This window comes from Bombina bombina, chromosome 2 (assembly GCF_027579735.1).
Source record: "Bombina bombina isolate aBomBom1 chromosome 2, aBomBom1.pri, whole genome shotgun sequence".
Lineage (NCBI taxonomy): Eukaryota > Metazoa > Chordata > Amphibia > Anura > Bombinatoridae > Bombina > Bombina bombina.
Genome location: NC_069500.1, coordinates 1,273,608,217 through 1,273,629,131, shown reverse-complemented (window position 1 = coordinate 1,273,629,131; position 20,915 = coordinate 1,273,608,217). Strand labels below are relative to the sequence as shown.

Genomic DNA, 20,915 nt, shown 5'->3' with positions numbered 1-20,915 from the left:
CCTCTGACGAGGATCTGTCTGATTCAGAAGATCCTTCCTCAGATATTGACACTGACAAATCTACTTATTTAAAATGGAGTATATTTGTTCTTTGTTAAAAGAAGTGTTGATTACATTAGATATTGAGGAAACTAGTTCTCTTGATGTTAAAACTAGTAGACGTTTAAATTCTGTTTATAAACCTCCTGTGGTTACTCCAGAGGTTTTTCCAGTTCCTGATGCTATTTCTGATATGATTTCTAAGGAATGGAATAGGCCTGGTGGTACTTTTATTACTTCTTCAAGGTTTAAAAAATCGTATCCTTTGCCAGCAGTTAGATTGGAGTTTTTGGAAAAGATCCCCCAAAGTTGATGGGGCTATTTCTACTCTTGCTAAACGTACTACTATTCCTATGGAAGATAGTACTTCCTTTAAAGATCCTTTAGATAGGAAACTTGAATCCTATCTAAGGAAAGCCTATTTATACAGGTGAAACTCGAAAAATTAGAATATCGTGCAAAAGTTAATTTATTTCACTAATGCAACTTAAAAGGTGAAACTAATATATGAGATAGTCATTACATGCAAAGCAATATAGTTCAACCCGTGATTTGTCATAATTGTGATGATTATGGCTTACAGCTCATGAAAACCCCAAATCCACAATCTCAGAAAATTAGAATATTGTGAAAAGGTGCAATATTCTAGGCTCAAAGTGTCCCACTCTAATCAGCTAATTAAGCCATAACACCTGCAAAGGGTTTAAATGGTCTGGTTCAGTAGGAATCACAATCATGGGAAAGACTGCTAACCTGACAGTTGTGCAGAAAACCATCATTGACACCCTCCATAAGGAGGGAAAGCCTCAAAAGGTAATTGCAAAAGAAGTTGGATGTTCCCAAAGTGCTGTATCAAAGCACATTAATAGAAAGTTATGTGGAAGGGAAACGTGTGGAAGAAAAAGGTGCACAAGCAGCAGGGATGACCGCAGCCTGGAGAGGATTGTCAGGAAAAGGCAAGGAGTGGACTGAGGCTGGAGTCAGTGCATCAAGAGCCACCACACACAGACGGATCCCGGACATGGGCTTCAAATGTCGTATTCCTCTTGTCAAGCCACTCCTGAACAACAAACAATGTCAGAAGCGTCTTACCTGGGCTAAAGAAAAACAGACCTGGTCTGTTGCTCAGTGGTCCAAAGTCCTCTTTTCTGATGAGAGGAAATTTTGCATCTCATTTGGAAACCAAGGACACAGAGTATGGAGGAAGAATGGATAGGCACACACTACAAGATGCTTGATGTCCAGTGTGAAGTTTCCACAGTCTGTGTTGATTTGAGGAGCCATGTCATCTGCTGGTGTTGGTCCAATGTGCTTCATTAAGTCCAGGGTCAACGCAGCCATCTACCAGGAGATTTTGGAGTACTTCATGCTTCCTTCCGCAGACAAGCTCTATGGGGATGCTGACTTCATTTTCCAGCAGGACTTGGCACCTGCCCACACTGCCAAAAGCACCAAAACCTGGTTCAATGACCGTGGGATTACTGTGCTTGATTGGCCAGCAAACTCGCCTGACCTTAACCCCATAGAGAATCTATGCAGTGATCAAGTGCGCAGACGCACGAAACGCGTATGCGAGGAGCTCCATTTCACACACCTGAATTGCTATATTGTGTTTTTATTTGACCGGAGGATCTATGGCTTGTTTTTACATGGATTAATAAAGCATTGAAGTTTTTATCTTACCGGAGTTGGTCTGTGCGCCTTTGCAGTCTTTTGGATTCTATGCTGAACCAGTGGTGCACTGATTATACAAAGATATCACAATTAATATCCTTAAATCCCAATGTTCGACTATCTCTGACTTGGTGGTTAGATCACCATCGTATAGTTCTAGGGGCCTCTTTTGTTCGTCCAACCTGGACTGTAATCACAACAGATGCAAGTCTTTCAGGTTGGGGAGCTGTCTGGGGATCTCTGACAGCATAAGGGGTTTGGAAATCTCAAGAGGCGAGATTACCAATCAATATTTTGGAACTCCGTGCGATTTTCAGGGCTCTTCAGGTTTGGCCTCTGTTGAAGAGAGAACCGTTCATTTGTTTTCAGACAGACAATATCACAACTGGGGCATATGTCAATCATCAGGGTGGGACTCACAGTCCCCAAGTTATGAAAGAAGTACCTCAGATACTTGCTTGGGCGAAATCCAGCTCCTGTCTAATTTCTGCGGTTCATATCCCAGGTATAGACAATTGGGAAGCGGATTATCTCAGCCGTCAGACTTTACATCCGGGGGAGGGGTCCCTCCATCTGGATGTGTTTTCTCAGATTGTTCAGATGTGGGGTCTTCCAGAAATAGATCTGATGGCTTCTCATCTAAACAAGAAACTTCCCAGGTACCTGTCCAGGTCCTGGGATCCTCAGGCGGAAGCAGTGGATGCGTTGACAGTTCCTTGGTGTTACCAACCTGCTTATATTTTCCCGCCTTTAGTTCTTCTTCCAAGAGTGATCTCCAAAATCATCATAGAACAATTGTTTGTGTTACTAGTTGCTAAAGCATGGCCTCACAGGTTTTGGTATGCGGATCTTGTTCGAATGTCCAGTTGCCAACCTTGGCCTTTTCCATTAAGGCTAGACCTTCTATCTCAAGGTCTGTTTTTCCATCAGGATCTCAAATCATTCAATTTGAAGGTATGGAAAGTGAACGCCTAGTGCTTAGTCATAGAGGTTTCTCTGACTCAGTGATTAATACTATGTTACAGGCTCGTAAATCTGTTTCTAGGAAAATTTATTATCGAGTTTGGAAGACTTACATTTCATGGTGTTCTTCTTATAAATTCTCTTGGCATTCTTTTAGAATTCCTAGAATTTTACAGTTTCTTCAGGATGGTTTGGATAAGGGTTTGTCTGCAAGTTCCTTGAAGGGACAAATCTCTGCTCTTTCTGTTTTATTTCACAGAAAGATTGCTAAGCTTCCTGATATTCACTGTTTTGTACAGGCTTTGGTCCGTATCAAGCCTGTCATTAAATCAATTTCTCCTCCTTGGAGTCTTAATTTGGTTTTGAAGGCTTTACAGGCTCCTCTGTTTGAGCCTATGCATTCTTTGGACATTAAACTACTTTCTTGGAAAGTGTTGTTCCTTTTGGCCATCTCTTCTACTAGAAGAGTTTCTGAATTATCTGCTCTTTCTTGTGAATCTCTTTTTCTGATTTTTCACAAGGATAAGGCAGTTTTGCGCACTTCATTTAAATTCTTACCTAAGGTTGTGAATTCTAACAACATTAATAGAGAAATTGTTGTCCCTTCTTTGTGTCCTAATCCTAAAAATTATTTGGAGAGATCCTTACATTCTTTGGATGTGGTAAGAGCTTTGAAATATTATGTTGATGCTACTAAAGATTTCAGGAAGACTTCTAGTCTATTTGTTATCTTTTCTGGTTCTAGGAAAGGTCAGAAGGCTTCTGCCGTTTCGTTGGCATCTTGGTTAAAGCTCTTGATTCATCAAGCTTATTAGGAGTTGGGTCAAGCCCCGCCTCAGAGAGTTACAGCTCATTCTACTAGATCAGTCTCTACTTCGTGGGCTTTAAGAATGAAGCTTCAGTTGATCAGATTTGAAAAGCAGCAACTTGGTCTTCTTTGCATACATTTACTAAATTCTACCGTTTTGATGTATTTGCTTCTTCGCAAGCAGTTTTTGGTAGAAAAGTTCTTCAGGCAGCTGTTTGTTTGATTCTTCTGCTTATGTTTTAAGTTTTTTTTCTTTCATTTATGAGAAAAAAATTATTTTTTTTTTGGTTGTGGATTTAATTTTTTCAGCGGGAAATGGCTGTTTTTATTTTATCCCTCCCTCTCTAGTGACTCTTGTGTGGAGTTCCACATCTTGGGTATTGCTATCCCATACGTCACTAGCTCATGGACTCTTGCCAATTACATGAAAGAAAACATAATTTATGTAAGAACTTAATTGATAAATTCATTTCTTTCATATTGGCAAGAGTCAATGAGGCCCACCCTTTTTTATGGTGGTTATGATTTTTTTTGTACAAAGCACAATTATTTCCAAATTCCTTTGTTGATGCTTTTTACTCCTTTCTTTATCACCCCACTACTTAGGTATTTGTTAAACTGAATTGTGGGTGTCGTGAGGGGTGTATTTATAGGCTTTTTGAGGTTTGGGAAACTTTGCCCCTCCTGGTAGGATTTTATATCCCATACGTCACTAGCTCATGGACTCTTGCCAATATGAAAGAAATGAATTTATCAGGTAAGTTCTTACATAAATTATGTGTTTTTTCTCCAACATAGGTGTGTCCGGTCCACGGCGTCATCCTTACTTGTGGGATATTCTCTTCCCCAACAGGAAATGGCAAAGAGCCCAGCAAAGCTGGTCACATGATCCCTCCTAGGCTCCGCCTACCCCAGTCATTCTCTTTGCCGTTGTACAGGCAACATCTCCACGGAGATGGCTTAGAGTTTTTTAGTGTTTAACTGTAGTTTTTATTATTCAATCAAGAGTTTGTTATTTTAAAATAGTGCTGGTATGTACTATTTACTCAGAAACAGAAAAGAGATGAAGATTTCTGTTTGTATGAGGAAAATGATTTTAGCACCGTAACTAAAATCCATGGCTGTTCCACACAGGACTGTTGAGAGCAATTAACTTCAGTTGGGGGAACAGTGTGCAGTCTCTTGCTGCTTGAGGTATGACACATTCTAACAAGACGATGTAATGCTGGAAGCTGTCATTTTTTCCCTATGGGATCCGGTAAGCCATGTTTATTACGATGGTAAATAAGGGCTTCACAAGGGCTTATTAAGATTGTAGACTTTTCTGGGCTAAATCGATTCAGTTTTAAAACATATTTAGCCCTGAGGAATCATTTTATCTGGGTTTATTGATATTATAATATCGGCAGGCACTGTATTAGACACCTTATTTCTCTGGGGCTTTCCCAAAGCATAAGCAGAGCCTCATTTTCGCGCCGGTGTGGCGCACTTGTTTTTGAGAGGCATGGCATGCAGTCGCATGTGAGAGGAGCTCTGATACTTAGAAAAGACTTTCTGAAGGCGTCATTTGGTATCGTATTCCCCTTTGGGTTTGGTTGGGTCTCAGCAAAGCAGATACCAGGGACTGTAAAGGGGTTAAAGTGTTAAAACGGCTCCGGTTCCGTTATTTTAAGGGTTAAAGCTTCCAAATTTGGTGTGCAATACTTTTAAGGCTTTAAGACACTGTGGTGAAAATTTGGTGAATTTTGTACAATTCCTTCATGTTTTTTCGCAATTGCAGTAATAAAGTGTGTTCAGTTTAAAATTTAAAGTGACAGTAACGGTTTTATTTTAAAACGTTTTTTGTACTTTATTATCAAGTTTATGCCTGTTTAACATGTCTGAACTACCAGATAGACTGTGTTCTGAATGTGGGGAAGCCAGAATTCCTGTTCATTTAAATAAATGTGATTTATGTGACAATGACAATGATGCCCAAGATGATTCCTCAAGTGAGGGGAGTAAGCATGGTACTGCATCATTCCCTCCTTCGTCTACACGAGTTTTGCCCACTCAGGAGGCCCCTAGTACATCTAGCGCGCCAATACTCCTTACTATGCAACAATTAACGGCTGTAATGGATAATTCTGTCAAAAACATTTTAGCCAAAATGAACCCTTGTCAGCGTAAGCGTGGCTGCTCTGTTTTAGTTACTGAAGAGCATGACGACGCTGATATTAATATCTCTGAAGGGCCCCTAACCCAATCTGAGGGGGCCAGGGAGGTTTTGTCTGAGGGAGAAATTACTGATTCAGGGAACATTTCTCAACAGGCTGAACCTGATGTAATTGCATTTAAATTTAAGTTGGAACATCTCCGCATTCTGCTTAAGGAGGTATTATCCACTCTGGATGATTGTGAAAAGTTGGTCATCCCAGAGAAACTATGTAAAATGGACAAGTTCCTAGAGGTGCCGGAGCTCCCAGAAGCTTTTCCTATACCCAAGCGGGTGGCGGACATTGTTAATAAAGAATGGGAAAGGCCCGGTATTCCTTTCGTCCCTCCCCCCATATTTAAAAAATTGTTTCCTATGGTCGACCCCAGAAAGGACTTTTGGCAGACAGTCCCCAAGGTCGAGGGAGCGGTCTCTACTTTAAACAAACGCACCACTATACCCATAGAGGATAGTTGTGCTTTCAAAGATCCTATGGATAAAAAATTAGAAGGTTTGCTTAAAAAGATGTTTGTTCAGCAGGGTTACCTTCTACAACCAATTTCATGCATTGTCCCTGTCACTACAGCCGCATGTTTCTGGTTTGATGAACTGATAAAGGCACTCGATAGTGATTCTCCTCCTTATGAGGAGATTATGGACAGAATCAATGCTCTCAAATTGGCTAATTCTTTCACCCTAGACGCCACTTTGCAATTGGCTAGGTTAGCGGCTAAGAATTCTGGGTTTGCTATTGTGGCGCGCAGAGCGCTTTGGTTGAAATCTTGGTCGGCTGACGCGTCTTCCAAGAACAAGCTACTAAACATTCCTTTCAAGGGGAAAACGCTGTTTGGCCCTGACTTGAAAGAGATTATCTCGGATATCACTGGGGGTAAGGGCCACGCCCTTCCTCAGGATCGGCCTTTCAAGGCGAAAAATAGACCTAATTTTCGTCCCTTTCGTAAAAACGGACCAGCCCAAAGTGCTACGTCCTCTAAGCAAGAGGGTAATACTTCTCAAGCCAAGCCAGCTTGGAGACCAATGCAAGGCTGGAACAAGGGAAAGCAGGCCAAGAAGCCTGCCACTGCTACCAAGACAGCATGAAATATTGGCCCCCGATCCGGGACCGGATCTGGTGGGGGGCAGACTCTCTCTCTTCGCTCAGGCTTGGGCAAGAGATGTTCTGGATCCTTGGGCGCTAGAAATAGTCTCCCAGGGTTATCTTCTGGAATTCAAGGGACTTCCCCCAAGGGGGAGGTTCCACAGGTCTCAGTTGTCTTCAGACCACATAAAAAGACAGGCGTTCTTACATTGTGTAGAAGACCTGTTAAAAATGGGAGTGATTCATCCTGTTCCACTAAGAGAACAAGGGATGGGGTTCTACTCCAATCTGTTCATAGTTCCCAAAAAAGAGGGAACGTTCAGACCAATCTTAGATCTCAAGATCTTAAACAAGTTTCTCAAGGTTCCATCTTTCAAGATGGAAACCATTCGAACTATTCTTCCTTCCATCCAGGAGGGTCAATTCATGACCACGGTGGATTTAAAGGATGCGTATCTACATATTCCTATCCACAAGGAACATCATCGGTTCCTAAGGTTTGCATTCCTGGACAAACATTACCAGTTCGTGGCGCTTCCTTTCGGATTAGCCACTGCTCCAAGGATTTTCACAAAGGTACTAGGCTCTCTTCTAGCGGTGCTAAGACCAAGGGGCATTGCAGTAGTACCTTACCTGGACGACATCCTGATTCAAGCGTCGTCCCTTCCTCAAGCAAAGGCTCACACGGACATTGTCCTGGCCTTTCTCAGATCTCACGGCTGGAAAGTGAACGTGGAAAAGAGTTCTCTATCCCCGTCAACAAGGGTTCCCTTCTTGGGAACAATTATAGACTCTTTAGAAATGAGGATCTTTCTTACAGAGGCCAGAAAAACAAAACTTCTAGACTCTTGTCGGATACTTCATTCCGTTCCTCTTCCTTCCATAGCTCAGTGCATGGAAGTGATCGGGTTGATGGTAGCGGCGATGGACATAGTTCCTTTTGCGCGCATTCATCTAAGACCATTACAACTGTGCATGCTCAGTCAGTGGAATGGGGACTATACAGACTTGTCTCCGAAGATACAAGTAAATCAGAGGACCAGAGACTCACTCCGTTGGTGGCTGTCCCTGGACAATCTGTCTCAAGGGATGACGTTCCGCAGACCAGAGTGGGTCATTGTCACGACCGACGCCAGTCTGATGGGCTGGGGCGCGGTCTGGGGATCCCTGAAAGCTCAGGGTCTTTGGTCTCGGGAAGAATCTCTTCTACCGATAAATATTCTGGAACTGAGAGCGATATTCAATGCTCTCAAGGCCTGGCCTCGGCTAGCGAGGACCAAGTTCATACGGTTTCAATCAGACAACATGACAACTGTTGCGTACATCAACCATCAGGGGGGAACAAGGAGTTCCCTAGCGATGGAAGAAGTGACCAAAATCATTCTATGGGCGGAGTCTCACTCCTGCCACCTGTCTGCTATCCACATCCCAGGAGTGGAAAATTGGGAAGCGGATTTTCTGAGTCGTCAGACATTGCATCCGGGGGAGTGGGAACTCCATCCGGAAATCTTTGCCCAAGTCACTCACCTGTGGGGCATTCCAGACATGGATCTGATGGCCTCTCGTCAGAACTTCAAAGTTCCTTGCTACGGGGCCAGATCCAGGGATCCCAAGGCGGCTCTAGTGGATGCACTAGTAGCACCTTGGACCTTCAAACTAGCTTATGTGTTCCCGCCATTTCCTCTCATCCCCAGGCTGGTAGCCAGGATCAATCAGGAGAGGGCGTCGGTGATCTTGATAGCTCCTGCGTGGCCACGCAGGACTTGGTATGCAGATCTGGTGAATATGTCATCGGCTCCACCTTGGAAGCTACCTTTGAGACGAGACCTTCTTGTTCAGGGTCCGTTCGAACATCCGAATCTGGTTTCACTCCAGCTGACTGCTTGGAGATTGAACGCTTGATTTTATCGAAGCGAGGATTCTCAGATTCTGTTATCGATACTCTTGTTCAGGCCAGAAAGCCTGTAACTAGAAAGATTTACCACAAAATTTGGAAAAAATATATCTGTTGGTGTGAATCTAAAGGATTCCCTTGGGACAAGGTTAAGATTCCTAGGATTCTATCCTTCCTTCAAGAAGGATTGGAAAAAGGATTATCTGCTAGTTCCCTGAAGGGACAGATTTCTGCCTTGTCGGTATTACTTCACAAAAAGCTGGCAGCTGTGCCAGATGTTCAAGCCTTTGTTCAGGCTCTGGTTAGAATCAAGCCTGTTTACAAACCTTTGACTCCTCCTTGGAGTCTCAATTTAGTTCTTTCAGTTCTTCAGGGGGTTCCGTTTGAACCCTTACATTCCGTTGATATTAAGTTATTATCTTGGAAAGTTTTGTTTTTAGTTGCGATTTCTTCTGCTAGAAGAGTCTCAGAATTATCTGCTCTGCAGTGTTCTCCTCCTTATCTGGTGTTCCATGCAGATAAGGTGGTTTTACGTACTAAACCTGGTTTTCTTCCAAAAGTTGTTTCTAACAAAAACATTAACCAGGAGATTATCGTACCTTCTCTGTGTCCAAAACCAGTTTCAAAGAAGGAACGTTTGTTGCACAATTTGGATGTTGTTCGCGCTCTAAAATTCTATTTAGATGCTACAAAGGATTTTAGACAAACATCTTCCTTGTTTGTTGTTTATTCAGGTAAAAGGAGAGGTCAAAAAGCAACTTCTACCTCTCTCTCTTTTTGGATTAAAAGCATCATCAGATTGGCTTACGAGACTGCCGGACGGCAGCCTCCCGAAAGAATCACAGCTCATTCCACTAGGGCTGTGGCTTCCACATGGGCCTTCAAGAACGAGGCTTCTGTTGATCAGATATGTAGGGCAGCGACTTGGTCTTCACTGCACACTTTTACCAAATTTTACAAGTTTGATACTTTTGCTTCTTCTGAGGCTATTTTTGGGAGAAAGGTTTTGCAAGCCGTGGTGCCTTCCATTTAGGTGACCTGATTTGCTCCCTCCCTTCATCTGTGTCCTAAAGCTTTGGTATTGGTTCCCACAAGTAAGGATGACGCCGTGGACCGGACACACCTATGTTGGAGAAAACAGAATTTATGTTTACCTGATAAATTTCTTTCTCCAACGGTGTGTCCGGTCCACGGCCCGCCCTGGTTTTTTAATCAGGTCTGATAATTTATTTTCTTTAACTACAGTCACCACGGTACCATATGGTTTCTCCTATGCAAATATTCCTCCTTAACGTCGGTCGAATGACTGGGGTAGGCGGAGCCTAGGAGGGATCATGTGACCAGCTTTGCTGGGCTCTTTGCCATTTCCTGTTGGGGAAGAGAATATCCCACAAGTAAGGATGACGCCGTGGACCGGACACACCGTTGGAGAAAGAAATTTATCAGGTAAACATAAATTCTGTTTTTGGTCACTAATCTTTACGGCAAAAAGTTCTTCACTCTGTAAAGTGATTCCCCAGCCTTTAGCTTTTGGGGATTATTTGTTGTAGCAACTTATTTTTCTTATTACTCCATAGGCCAGTGTGTCACAGCAGTATACTATATTAAAGAGTGGGATGCTGGTGTAATAGTTATTAACATACAGATGGTTCACATAGCCTAATAAAGGATGAACATGGTCCTAGACAATATTCTCACTTATTCTTAGATGAAGTGGACATCCAGATAGATCTTACCATCCTTCCCTTCATAAATCCTAAAATTGTGAATTTATCCTGTGACATTCTCACACAGTTTATAGAAATGTAATGCCATAACGTACTCTTTTGGAGGGGATATATTGTTTTAAAACTCGCTCTTTCGCTCGCTCGCTCTCTCTCTCTCTCTCTCTCTCTCTCTCTTTTTTTCTCTCGCTCGCTCTCTCTCTTCCTATAAAAATAAAACATAGAAAATATGAGCTATTAATCAACTCAAACAATGACATAACACCAATTCAAAGTCCATCTGAAGCCACAGATTGGAGCAAGATAGGAAACAACTGAGTGCTTTAAACGTTTTGTTGTATAATAAATGTATTGCAGGAGGCTCAAGATATTTGCCGGAAATTCCTTCAAAAAGACGATGGTGAAGGCGTCCTCCTGGTAACTGACCCACCTTTTGGAGGTTTAGTAGAACCACTAGCATTCAGCTTTAAAAGATTAAGAGAAATGTGGAAGACTTCATCAAACACTGGTATGACTGTTCACTGTAACATAATATGTAAAGCTTAATTTCACCAGTCATTTCAAGAGACTTCTTGCAGTCATGTTCTACAATATGTGCGAACGATTAATAGTTTGTGGGAGATACATAAAGCCAATTATGTTTTGAAAACGTGGCTCCTGGATGAACAAATGTACCCTTCCATCATTGTTTGTGGTTCTCCATGTTACATAGACACTGCCAAGAAATGATAAATATTGTTGTTTGGCTTTCTTAGCACTGATGTAGCACCCACACACACACTCATACTTACATAGCCCACTTGCACAAAAAATAGCATGTTTAATACTTTCCCTTGTCAAATCTTCTTTAAAATATGGAAAGCTATAGTTGCGTAGTAAAACACTGTAAAGGGTTAAGATAAATCAATAGGATATACATTTGCTGCTGACAGTGGCATAAAAAGTGGTCACAAGATGTCTGGTGTTGTAGAAACAGTTGTCACATTGGTTGCAGAGAGGAACATAAGAGCATTCATTGGAAATGAGGATGCTCAAGTCAAATAGGCCATAAACCAAAAAAACCTTCTGTAAATACATTAAACGGCAGGGCTTCTCTAGCTTTTATTATCAAATGTCTACAGAAACTGGCTCAGGGGTGTTGCATGTGTATTGGTCACTATGTAGAACATTGTTACAAACATTGTTGAAGGCACTAATGCTATAAAGTGCTAAAGACACATGTGCTCTGAGCATACCTCAGTATGCTCTTATAAAAATCATCTGTTTCAACAAAGGATACTAAGAGAAAGATGTAAATGTTATAATTGTAATACAGTTTTCTTTAACTGTACACTCAATCATGATTGTTTAATTTTGACTCCCATCCCCCTTTAAGCTATCTCTGGTGTTTTCACTAGAGAATAGCAAAACAAATGACTATACTTTTCTTGTTGCCTTCAGAGAGTGGGAAAGAACTACCCATGTTTTGGATCTTTCCATACTTCTTTGAGCCTCGTATTGTACAGTGCTTTCCTGAGTTCTCCATGCTCGATTATCAGGTATACTTTTTATCATATCTGGTATTTGTAAGTAGTGTGAATTAGAGAATTGCCCCTTTAATTATCCTTTATACGTTTTTCATTTGTATATATTCGCTCCCTATTATATATAAGCAATGCAAGTAATATACGGAATTAAGTAAACATTTGTTGGTTCTAATAGTAAAAATGCAGCAAAATACTAGACACACATTTATAAAATAGTCTACCAGCATTTTTTTATTATTTTATTATGTGACATAAAATACACACACACAAATATCTATATACAGATGCAATTTTATCAAACGAGCGAATGAGAGAAAATAAATATGCATAAAGATTGTCCCACAGAGAATAACCTGACAGCAATACAGAAAGTAATAAATACAGACTTTGCACTTATACGTTTCATTGTTAATCTGTCTTATCTGTTTTACTTATGACTTTCTTGTCTGTTCTTTATCAAAAACACTAATGGTTATTCCTATGATTCACCTTTGTGCATTTGCTAAGTTAAAGGGATATGAAACACACAAAAATATGCAATTCAGACAGAGAATGCAATTTTTACAAAGTTTCCAAATATACTTCCATTATCAAATTTGCTTTGTTCCTATGTTATCCTTTGTTGAAGAGACACCTAGTGCTTTTGCAAATGATAACATTTTTGAAAAACTGCTGCTATATACTGCTCCAGATATGTGCACGATCCTGAGCTCACGTCCCTGTTTTTCAACAAAAGATCAAAGAAAATGCGATAATAGAAGTAAATTAGAAATGTTTTTAAAATTGCATGCCCTGTCGGATCATGAAATAAATTGTTTGGGTTTCATGTTCCTTTAAGGAATTTTTTTTTTTTTTACAGTTACGGACGATGCATAGTTTAGCTGATGTGGGATATTTAGAGATATTTAGTAAAATATCTCAGTTGGTTCTTAACTGTTGGAAACTTCCTCCAAAAAATATGCTTTATGCCTTCTTTTTAACCACAACTTCTTCAATGCAAGACTGAGATGTCTAAATACATCATATGTATTCTTAAAGAGACAGTGCCATCAGCTGGCTTTTTAAAATACATCTCAAACAATTCAGTACCTTTACCGATTCCAGAGCTCTATTGTAAGAATTTACTTGAAATTCTTTCTCTCATTTTCCTTTATTCCATATTTTTTTTATTTTATTACACATTTCTAGGAACTTTAGTAAATATTCTCTAAATAATATCCCATCAGACGTAATAAAAACTCTCTCCATATTTGAAACATAGTCTTAGAACCCTAGATATCTTATATATGCACATATTGGTTTACTTGCCAAATTTAATTACTGGATATAACTATACATTTGAAAATGTCCAAAACTTTATATGGTAAAGTAAATATTGATGAAGGTTCATCAGTTTATTGAACATTTATGAAGAAAAATATGAATTTCATACCTACTCCATAATTTATTATTTGTTACCTATTTCAGGTTGATTATGATAACCATACTCTTTATAAGCATAAGAAGGCTGGGCGAAAACAGTCACCTGTGCGTATATTCACTGATATTCCACCGGAAAAAATCCTACTTCCTGAAAATGAAGGATACAGGTATAATCTTGCATAGAAAATATTCAGATCCTGCACTGATGCTATCTAATCACAGGTCTTGCCATATGAACTGGACTTCCATGATTGCTTGATATCAGGAGAAAATATCTATACAAAATATATGTGTATATACAGAAAGTGGACTAGTAACTTTTCTTTTTAAAGACACAATGAGTCCACGGATTTCATCCCTACTTGTGGGATTACGCCTCCTGGTCAGTAGGAGGAGGCAAAGAGCACCACAGCAGAGCTGTATATATAGCTCCTCCCTTCCCTCCCACTCCAGTCATTCTCTTTGCCTGTGTTAGTGATAGAAAGAGGTAAAGTGAGGTGTTAGTTTAGATTCTTCAATCAAGTGTTTGTTATTTTTAAAATGGTACCAGTGAGTGCTATTTTATTATAGGGTGTAGCCGTATTTTTTTGTCAGCCTCTAGAGTAGAGCTACAGGTGGCTTTAAAGCAATGGGAACTGGTGGGATAAAACTCACTGCGCCTCCCATACTGAGTGCTGCCCTTCAGACGATGGTCTTAGCAGATATTAACTAAGGCCCTGTATGTCTCCACAGAACTGCAGGAGGGAGAAGACCTCTTGATCCTGTGGGATCGGTCATGCTGTCGCTCAGCATAGAGATATGTGCAGCTCTTTATTTTTCTGGGACATATATTACCTCAGAGACGGCTGTATATATTACCTATCTGATAGTGGGGAAAGAGACCTTTATTGTCAGGGGCCCCCCTCATTACGCTGTACCACTCGACTTTCACAAAAAGAAGTGCGGTGGGCGAGAGTCATGACAAGGGACTGTAATTTTTATAAGGGCTCCTACTGTGACGAATAGCCCTGTTTGTTGGTGCTGTGGGCGAGATGCTGGGGACTGTTATTAGCGGAGCTCTGAGACTTAAGGCTCTGGTGTAGGGCTGTGTGTTTTTACTTTATCAGTAAATGGATTTACATTTGAATTGCTGTTTTAGAAGTTTATCTTTGACCGGCGATTCGTTTTTCACATTGTTTAGCTGGAAGATCAAAGTGGTTTCCTTTGCCGCCCATGAAGGGCGGGGTTAACTTTTGCGCGCTTGAAGAGGCGCCGCGCGGGTTGTTTCCTTGCTACGGAGTCCCGGCATCCAGCATACAGGGAGCTTCATTGCAGTTCAGGGTTCGATAAGACCGCATGGTTGAAAGTTAAAGCAGGTCTTAGGCATTCTGAAGCACGGTTAGCAGTGGTCGGTGTACCGTGGGGGCAGGTAGGTGCCTCAGCAGAGCTGTTGAGGCGAAGAGGTGCATTTTCTTTCATTTAGTAAAATTGTTAGTTTTTACATTTTAAAGGCACAGTATTCTCTCTGTTTCAGAAGATTTTACCGGACAGCATCTATATTAGGGCTGTTCTCATATTTTTTCTGACATAAAATTAACAGATTATATATTTAAAGGAGCCAAGACTAAAATTTGCTTTGCTTATTTTTATCATGGAAGATCTTCAGAATGTTACATGTTCCATGTGTTTGAATGCCAATGTGGAACCTCCTGTTACTTTTTGTCCCTCATGCATTGAGAGGGCGTTACAGTTTAGAGAGCAAATTTTCTTTGATAGAAAATGTATAAAAGCGGTTGCTTCTCAGGGTTCTACTGATGAGATACAGAGTTTCCCGCAACTTTCTCCCCAAGCGTCACAGCCCTTAACGCCCGCTCAAGAGGAGCCAAGTACCTCTGCAGTTTCTGCTGCGATTACTTTAAAGGACATAGCTGCAGTTATGTCATCTACTCTTTCCGATGCATTATCTGCCTTTCCCGTATTTCAAGGCAAATGCAAAAAGGAGAACCACGTAGTCGATGCAACTTCTGATGCCTTGATGGTGATTTCAGATGTACCCTCCCAGGGCTCTGAATTGGAGGGTATGGAGATTCTATCCGAAGGTGAACTTCTTGATTCAGGAAGTGCTTTACCATTGACGGATTCAGAAGTGGTTTCTTTCAGGTTTAAGCTTGAACACCTCCGCTTATTATTGAGGGAGGTTTTGGTGACTCTGGATGACTGTGATTCAATAGTGGTTCCTCCAGAGAAGTTGAGTAAGTTGGACAGATATCTAGAAGTCCCTTCTTATTCTGAGGTCTTTCCAGTTCCCAAGAGAACTTCAGAGATTATTGATAAGGAATGGGAAAGACCAGGTATTCCCTTCTCTCCTCCTCCTGTTTTTAAGAAGATGTACCCTATAGCTGACACTATTAGGGACTCTTGGCAGACAGTCCCTAAGGTGGAGGGTGCTATTTCTACTCTAGCTAAACGAACTACTATTCCTATTGAGGATAGTTGTGCTTTTAAGGACCCTATGGATAAGAAGTTGGAGGGTCTCCTTAAGAAGATCTATGTTGATCAGGGGTTGCTATTACAACCGGGGGCCTTCATTGTTATGGTTACCAGTGCAGCTGCTTATTGGTTTGATGCTCTGGAAGAGTCTCTTAAGACTGAGACTTCTTTGGAAGAGATACAGGATCGGATTAAAGCTCTTAAATTAGCTAATTCGCTTATTACGGATGCTTCCTTTTAGATTACTAAATTGGCGGCTAAGAGTTCGGGGTTCTCCATCTTAGAACGCAGAGCCTTATGGCTGAAGTCTTGGTCTGCGGATGTGTCATCCAAGTCTAAACTTTTGGCTATTCCTTACAAGGGAAGACTCTGTTTGGACCTGACTTGAAAGAAATTATTTCTGACATCACGGGAGGCAAGGGTCATCTCCTCCCTCAGGATAAAAAATCAAAACAGAGAGGTTGTTCCTTTCGAAATTTCAAGGGAATCCCCCTTCCTCTTCCTCTAAACAGGACGGGAACTATTCACAAACCAAGTCTACCTGGAGACCCAACCAGTCTTGAAACAAGGGTAAACAATCCAAAAAGCCTGCTGCTGCTCCCAAGTCAGCATGAAGGGCTGGCCCCCGATCCGGGACCGGATCTAGTAGGGGGCAGACTTTCATTCTTCATCCAGGCTTGGATGCGAGACGTTCAGGATCCCTGGGCAATAGAAATAGTGTCTCTGGGAGAAGAATTTCTGAACTCCAATTTGTATCCCTGAGGAAGGTTTCTGCAGACCAGATAAAAAGAGAGGAGTTCTTACGTTGTGTAGGAGACCTCTCCTCCATGGGAGTAATCTGTCCCGTTCCAATTCAGGGACAATGGTTTTATTCAAATCTGTTTTTAGTTCCCAAGAAAGAGGGAACCGTCAGCCCTATTTTAGACCTCAAAAGTCTAAACAAGTTTCTCAGAGTTCCATCCTTCAAGATGGAAACCATTTGTACCATTCTTCCATTAATCCAGGAGGGTCAATTTATGACAACAGTGGATCTCAAGGATGCATATCTTCATGTTCCTATCCACAGAGATCATCAAGTCCCCGAGGTTTGCCTTTCTGGACAAACATTTTCAGTTTGTAGCTCTCCCTTTCGGTCTGGCCACGGCGCCCAGAATTTTCACAAAGGTTCTGGGGTCTTTACTGGCGGTGGCTCCTTACCTGGACGATATTCTGGTCCAGGCGTCATCCTATCAACTAGCAAGGTCCCATACCGACATTTCAGTGCATGGAGGTAATCGGCTTGATGGTGGCGGCAATGGACATCGTACCGTTTGTGCGTTTTCATCTCAGGCCTCTGCAGCTGAGCATGCTCAGACAGTGAAATGGAGATTATACAGATTTGTCTCCTTGAATAAATCTAGATCAGGAGACGAGGGACTCTCTTCTATGGTGTTTGTCGCCGGATCATCTATCCCAGGGGACATGCTTTCGCAGACCCTCATGGTTGATTGTAACAACGGATGCCAGCCTGTTAGGTTGGGGAGCAGTCTGGAACTCCTTAAGGGCTCAAGGAGCATGGTCTCAAGCAGAGTCTCTCCTTCCAATCAACATTCTAGAGTTGAGGGCGATATTCAATGCGCTTCGGGCCTGGCCTCAGTTGGCCTCAGCCCAATTCATCAGATTCCAGTCGGACAATATAACAGTGGCCTACATCAATCATCAGGGTGGAACAAGGAGTTCCTTAGCAATGACCGAAGTGGCCAAAATAATTCAGTGGGCGGAGATTCACTCTTGCCATCTGTCGGCGATCTACATCCCAGGGGTGGAAAACTGGGAGGCAGATTTTCTGAGCAGGCACACTTTTCATCCGGGAGAGTGGGAACTCCACCCGGAAATATTCTCAAACCTGATTCTCAGATGGGGTCGGCCGGAGTTGGACTTTATGGCGTCTCGTCAGAATGCCATGCTTCCGAGACGGGTCCAGGGATCCTCAGGCCGAGCTGATAGATGCCTTGGTCTTTCAGCCTAGCTTATGTATTCCCTCCGTTTGCTCTCCTTCCCCGGGTGATTGCTCGAATCAAACAGGAGAGGGCGTCGGTGATCCTCATTGCCCCTGCGTGGCCTCGCAAGATTTGGTATGCCGATAAGGTGGACATGTCATCTTAGCCACCGTGGAAGCTTCCATTGAGGAGAGACCTTCTCATTCAGGGTCCCTTCCATCACCCGAATCTCGTTTCTCTGCAGCTGACTGCTTGGAGATTGGACGCTTAATTTTATCTAGGCGAGGTTTTTCTGATTCGGTCATTGATACTTTAATTCAGGCAAGTAAGCCTGTTACTAGGAAAATTTATCATAAAATATGGCGCAAATATCTTTATTGGTGTGAATCCAAGGGCTACTCATGGAGTAGGGTCAGGATTCCTAGGATTTTATCTTTTCTCCAAGAAGGATTGGAGAAGAGGTTATCTGCAAGTTCTCTGAAGGGACAGATCTCTGCCTTATCTATTTTGTTACATAAGCGATTGGCAGCTGTTCCGGATGTACAATCTTTTTGTCAGGCTCTGACTAGAATCAGGCCTGTATTTAGACCAATTGCTCCTCCTTGGAGTTTGAATTTAGTTCTTAAAGTTCTACAAGGGGTTCCGTTTGAACCTATGCATTCCATAGATATTAAGTTGTTATCTTGGAAAGTTTTATTTCTGGTTGCTATTTCTTCTGCTCGAAGAGTATCGGAGCTTTCGGCATTACAATATTATTCTCCTTACCTTATTTTCCATGCTGATAAGATGGTGTTACATACTAAACCTAGTTTTCTTCCTAAAGTTGTTTCAGACAAGAACATTAATCAGGAAATTGTTGTTCCGTCCTTGTGTCCTAATCCTCCTCCTCAGAAGGAACGCCTGCTACATAATTTGGATGTAGTCCGTGCTCTAAAGTTCTACTTGCAGGCGACTAAGGACTTTCGTCAATCTTCTTTGTTTTTTCAGGGAAACATAGGGGTCAGAAAGCTACGGCTACCTCTCTTTCTTTTTGGCTGAAGAGTACCATCCATTTTGCATATGAGACTGCTGGCCTCCTGAAAGAATTATGGCTCATTCCACTAGGGCTGTTGCTTCCTCATGGGCATTCAAAAATGATGCTTCTGTTGAACAGCTTTGCAAGGCTGCAACTTGGTCCTCTCTTCACACTTTTTCTAAATTTTACAAATTTGATACCTTTGCCTCGGCTGAGGCTGTTTTTGGGAGAAAGGTTCTTCAGGTAGTGGTGCCTTCCGTTTAGGTTCCCTGTCTTGTCCCTCCCGTTTCATCCGTGTACTATAGCTTTGGCATTGTATCCCACAAGTAGGGATTAAATCCGTGGACTCATCATGTCTTTAAAAAGAAAAGAAAATTTATGCTTACCTGATAAATTTGTTTCTTTTTAGACACGATGAGTCCACGGCCCGCCCTGTTCTTGCAAGACAGGTTGTTATTATTTTTTGTAAACTTCAGACACCTCTGCAACTTGGCTTTTCCTTGCTCTTCCTAACTTCGGTCGAATGACTGGAGTGGGAGGGAAGGGAGGAGCTATATTTATACAGCTCTGCTGTGGTGCTCTTTGCCGCCTCCTGCTGACCAGGAGGCGTAATGCCACAAGTAGGGATGAAACCCGTGGACTCATCGTGTCTAAAAATAAAAAAATTTGTCAGGTAAGCATAAATTTTCTTTTTCCCTGTGCGCTAGTGACTTTTAACCCTTGACTAGTAAAAACATTGTAAATATGTGTATGTATATATATATATATATATATTATTTTTTTATTTTTTTTTCACATACATTGTGATTAAAGATTGACAGTGCCAAAACAGGGTAACCATATAAAAAGTTAAGGGGATATTCCAGCCAAATTTGGAATCCACATGGATGCATTTGTTTTGAATAAAAGCATTTTTGCAATAAACATGTATTAGCAAAAATGCTCCTAATAATAGCTATAGCTGTTTCAAAAGTGTATTTAAGTATGCACCATGCACCAGTATTTTAAGCACAGCCCTTGGTCAGAGAACCTAAGGTGCTTGTACCATCTGGTAATGACTCAATTTCTAAATTGCTGACATGATACAAGCCCCACTGATGGTGCACTGAGAATTTCTAGCTATGCTTCACGTGCAGAGAAAAATTTAAACACTAAAACAGTGATAACTTTTACTAGAAACACTTTTGCCATTACATGTACATTGCAAATATATTTTTATTCGAAAATGTAATTCATCTAAGTGCATTTACATTTTGACCGGAATGTCCCTTTTAATTCTATTTTACGTAAAATTATATATGTGATAAACTGAAAATATATAATGTTGCAATTATGTTTATTACTATCATTACTTTAGGTTTTGCTCAGATTGTAAGCGATTTGTATCTTCAGAAAATAAGCACTGTGCAATCTGCAATTCCTGCACTTCGAAAGTAAGGATTTTTTTTACTGTTATATAATTTTTAAAATTATTATTATTACTATTAGTGGTAGTCCTGATCAATTTTCTGCATTAGTTTTCAATAAATAAAATTTCAGTCAAACTGTTTTGTATATGATGCTAATTAATTAAATCCAGTATAGTTCAAACTTGTAGGAATATTTATCTGTATAATCTGCAACTATATATTAGTGACCAACCTAATAATTTAATTGTACCCCTAAAAGTTTATTTTATTTACATTTGTTTAACAAATGCAACATTGTTATATTGATATACAGGTAGCCCTCAGTTTACGCCGGGGTTAGGTTCCAGAAGGAATGGTTGTAAATTGAAACCTAGTTTATAATGTAAGTCAATGGGAAGTGAGGGAGTTAGGTTCCAGGCCCCTCTCAAAATTGTCATAAGTAACACCTAATACATTATTTTTAAAGCTTTAAAATGAAGACTTTAAATGGTAAACAGCATTATAAAACTAAAAATATACTGTAGATTGTATCATCATCAAACTAAGTTTAATAAACAAAAACATTTGCTAAACCGCACCTAATGAAATTATCACACAAACACAGACTGTATCATCATCAATCTAAGTTTAATGAAGAAAAACAAAATCACACAACAGACTGTACCATCATCAAACTAAGTTTAATGTAGAAAAACGTTTT

General features: G+C 41.0%; 1 protein-coding gene across 1 annotated transcript in view; it reads left to right on the top strand.

Moving 5' to 3' along the window:
* Positions 1-20,915, top strand: part of ZCCHC4 (zinc finger CCHC-type containing 4) — a 110,242-nt gene that overhangs the window by 32,350 nt on the left and 56,977 nt on the right. The window contains exons 7-10 of the mRNA XM_053704082.1: positions 10,753-10,903; positions 11,836-11,933; positions 13,389-13,510; positions 20,164-20,239. Of these exons, the coding sequence (XP_053560057.1) occupies positions 10,753-10,903; positions 11,836-11,933; positions 13,389-13,510; positions 20,164-20,239 (447 nt within the window). The remainder of the gene's footprint in view (positions 1-10,752; positions 10,904-11,835; positions 11,934-13,388; positions 13,511-20,163; positions 20,240-20,915) is intronic.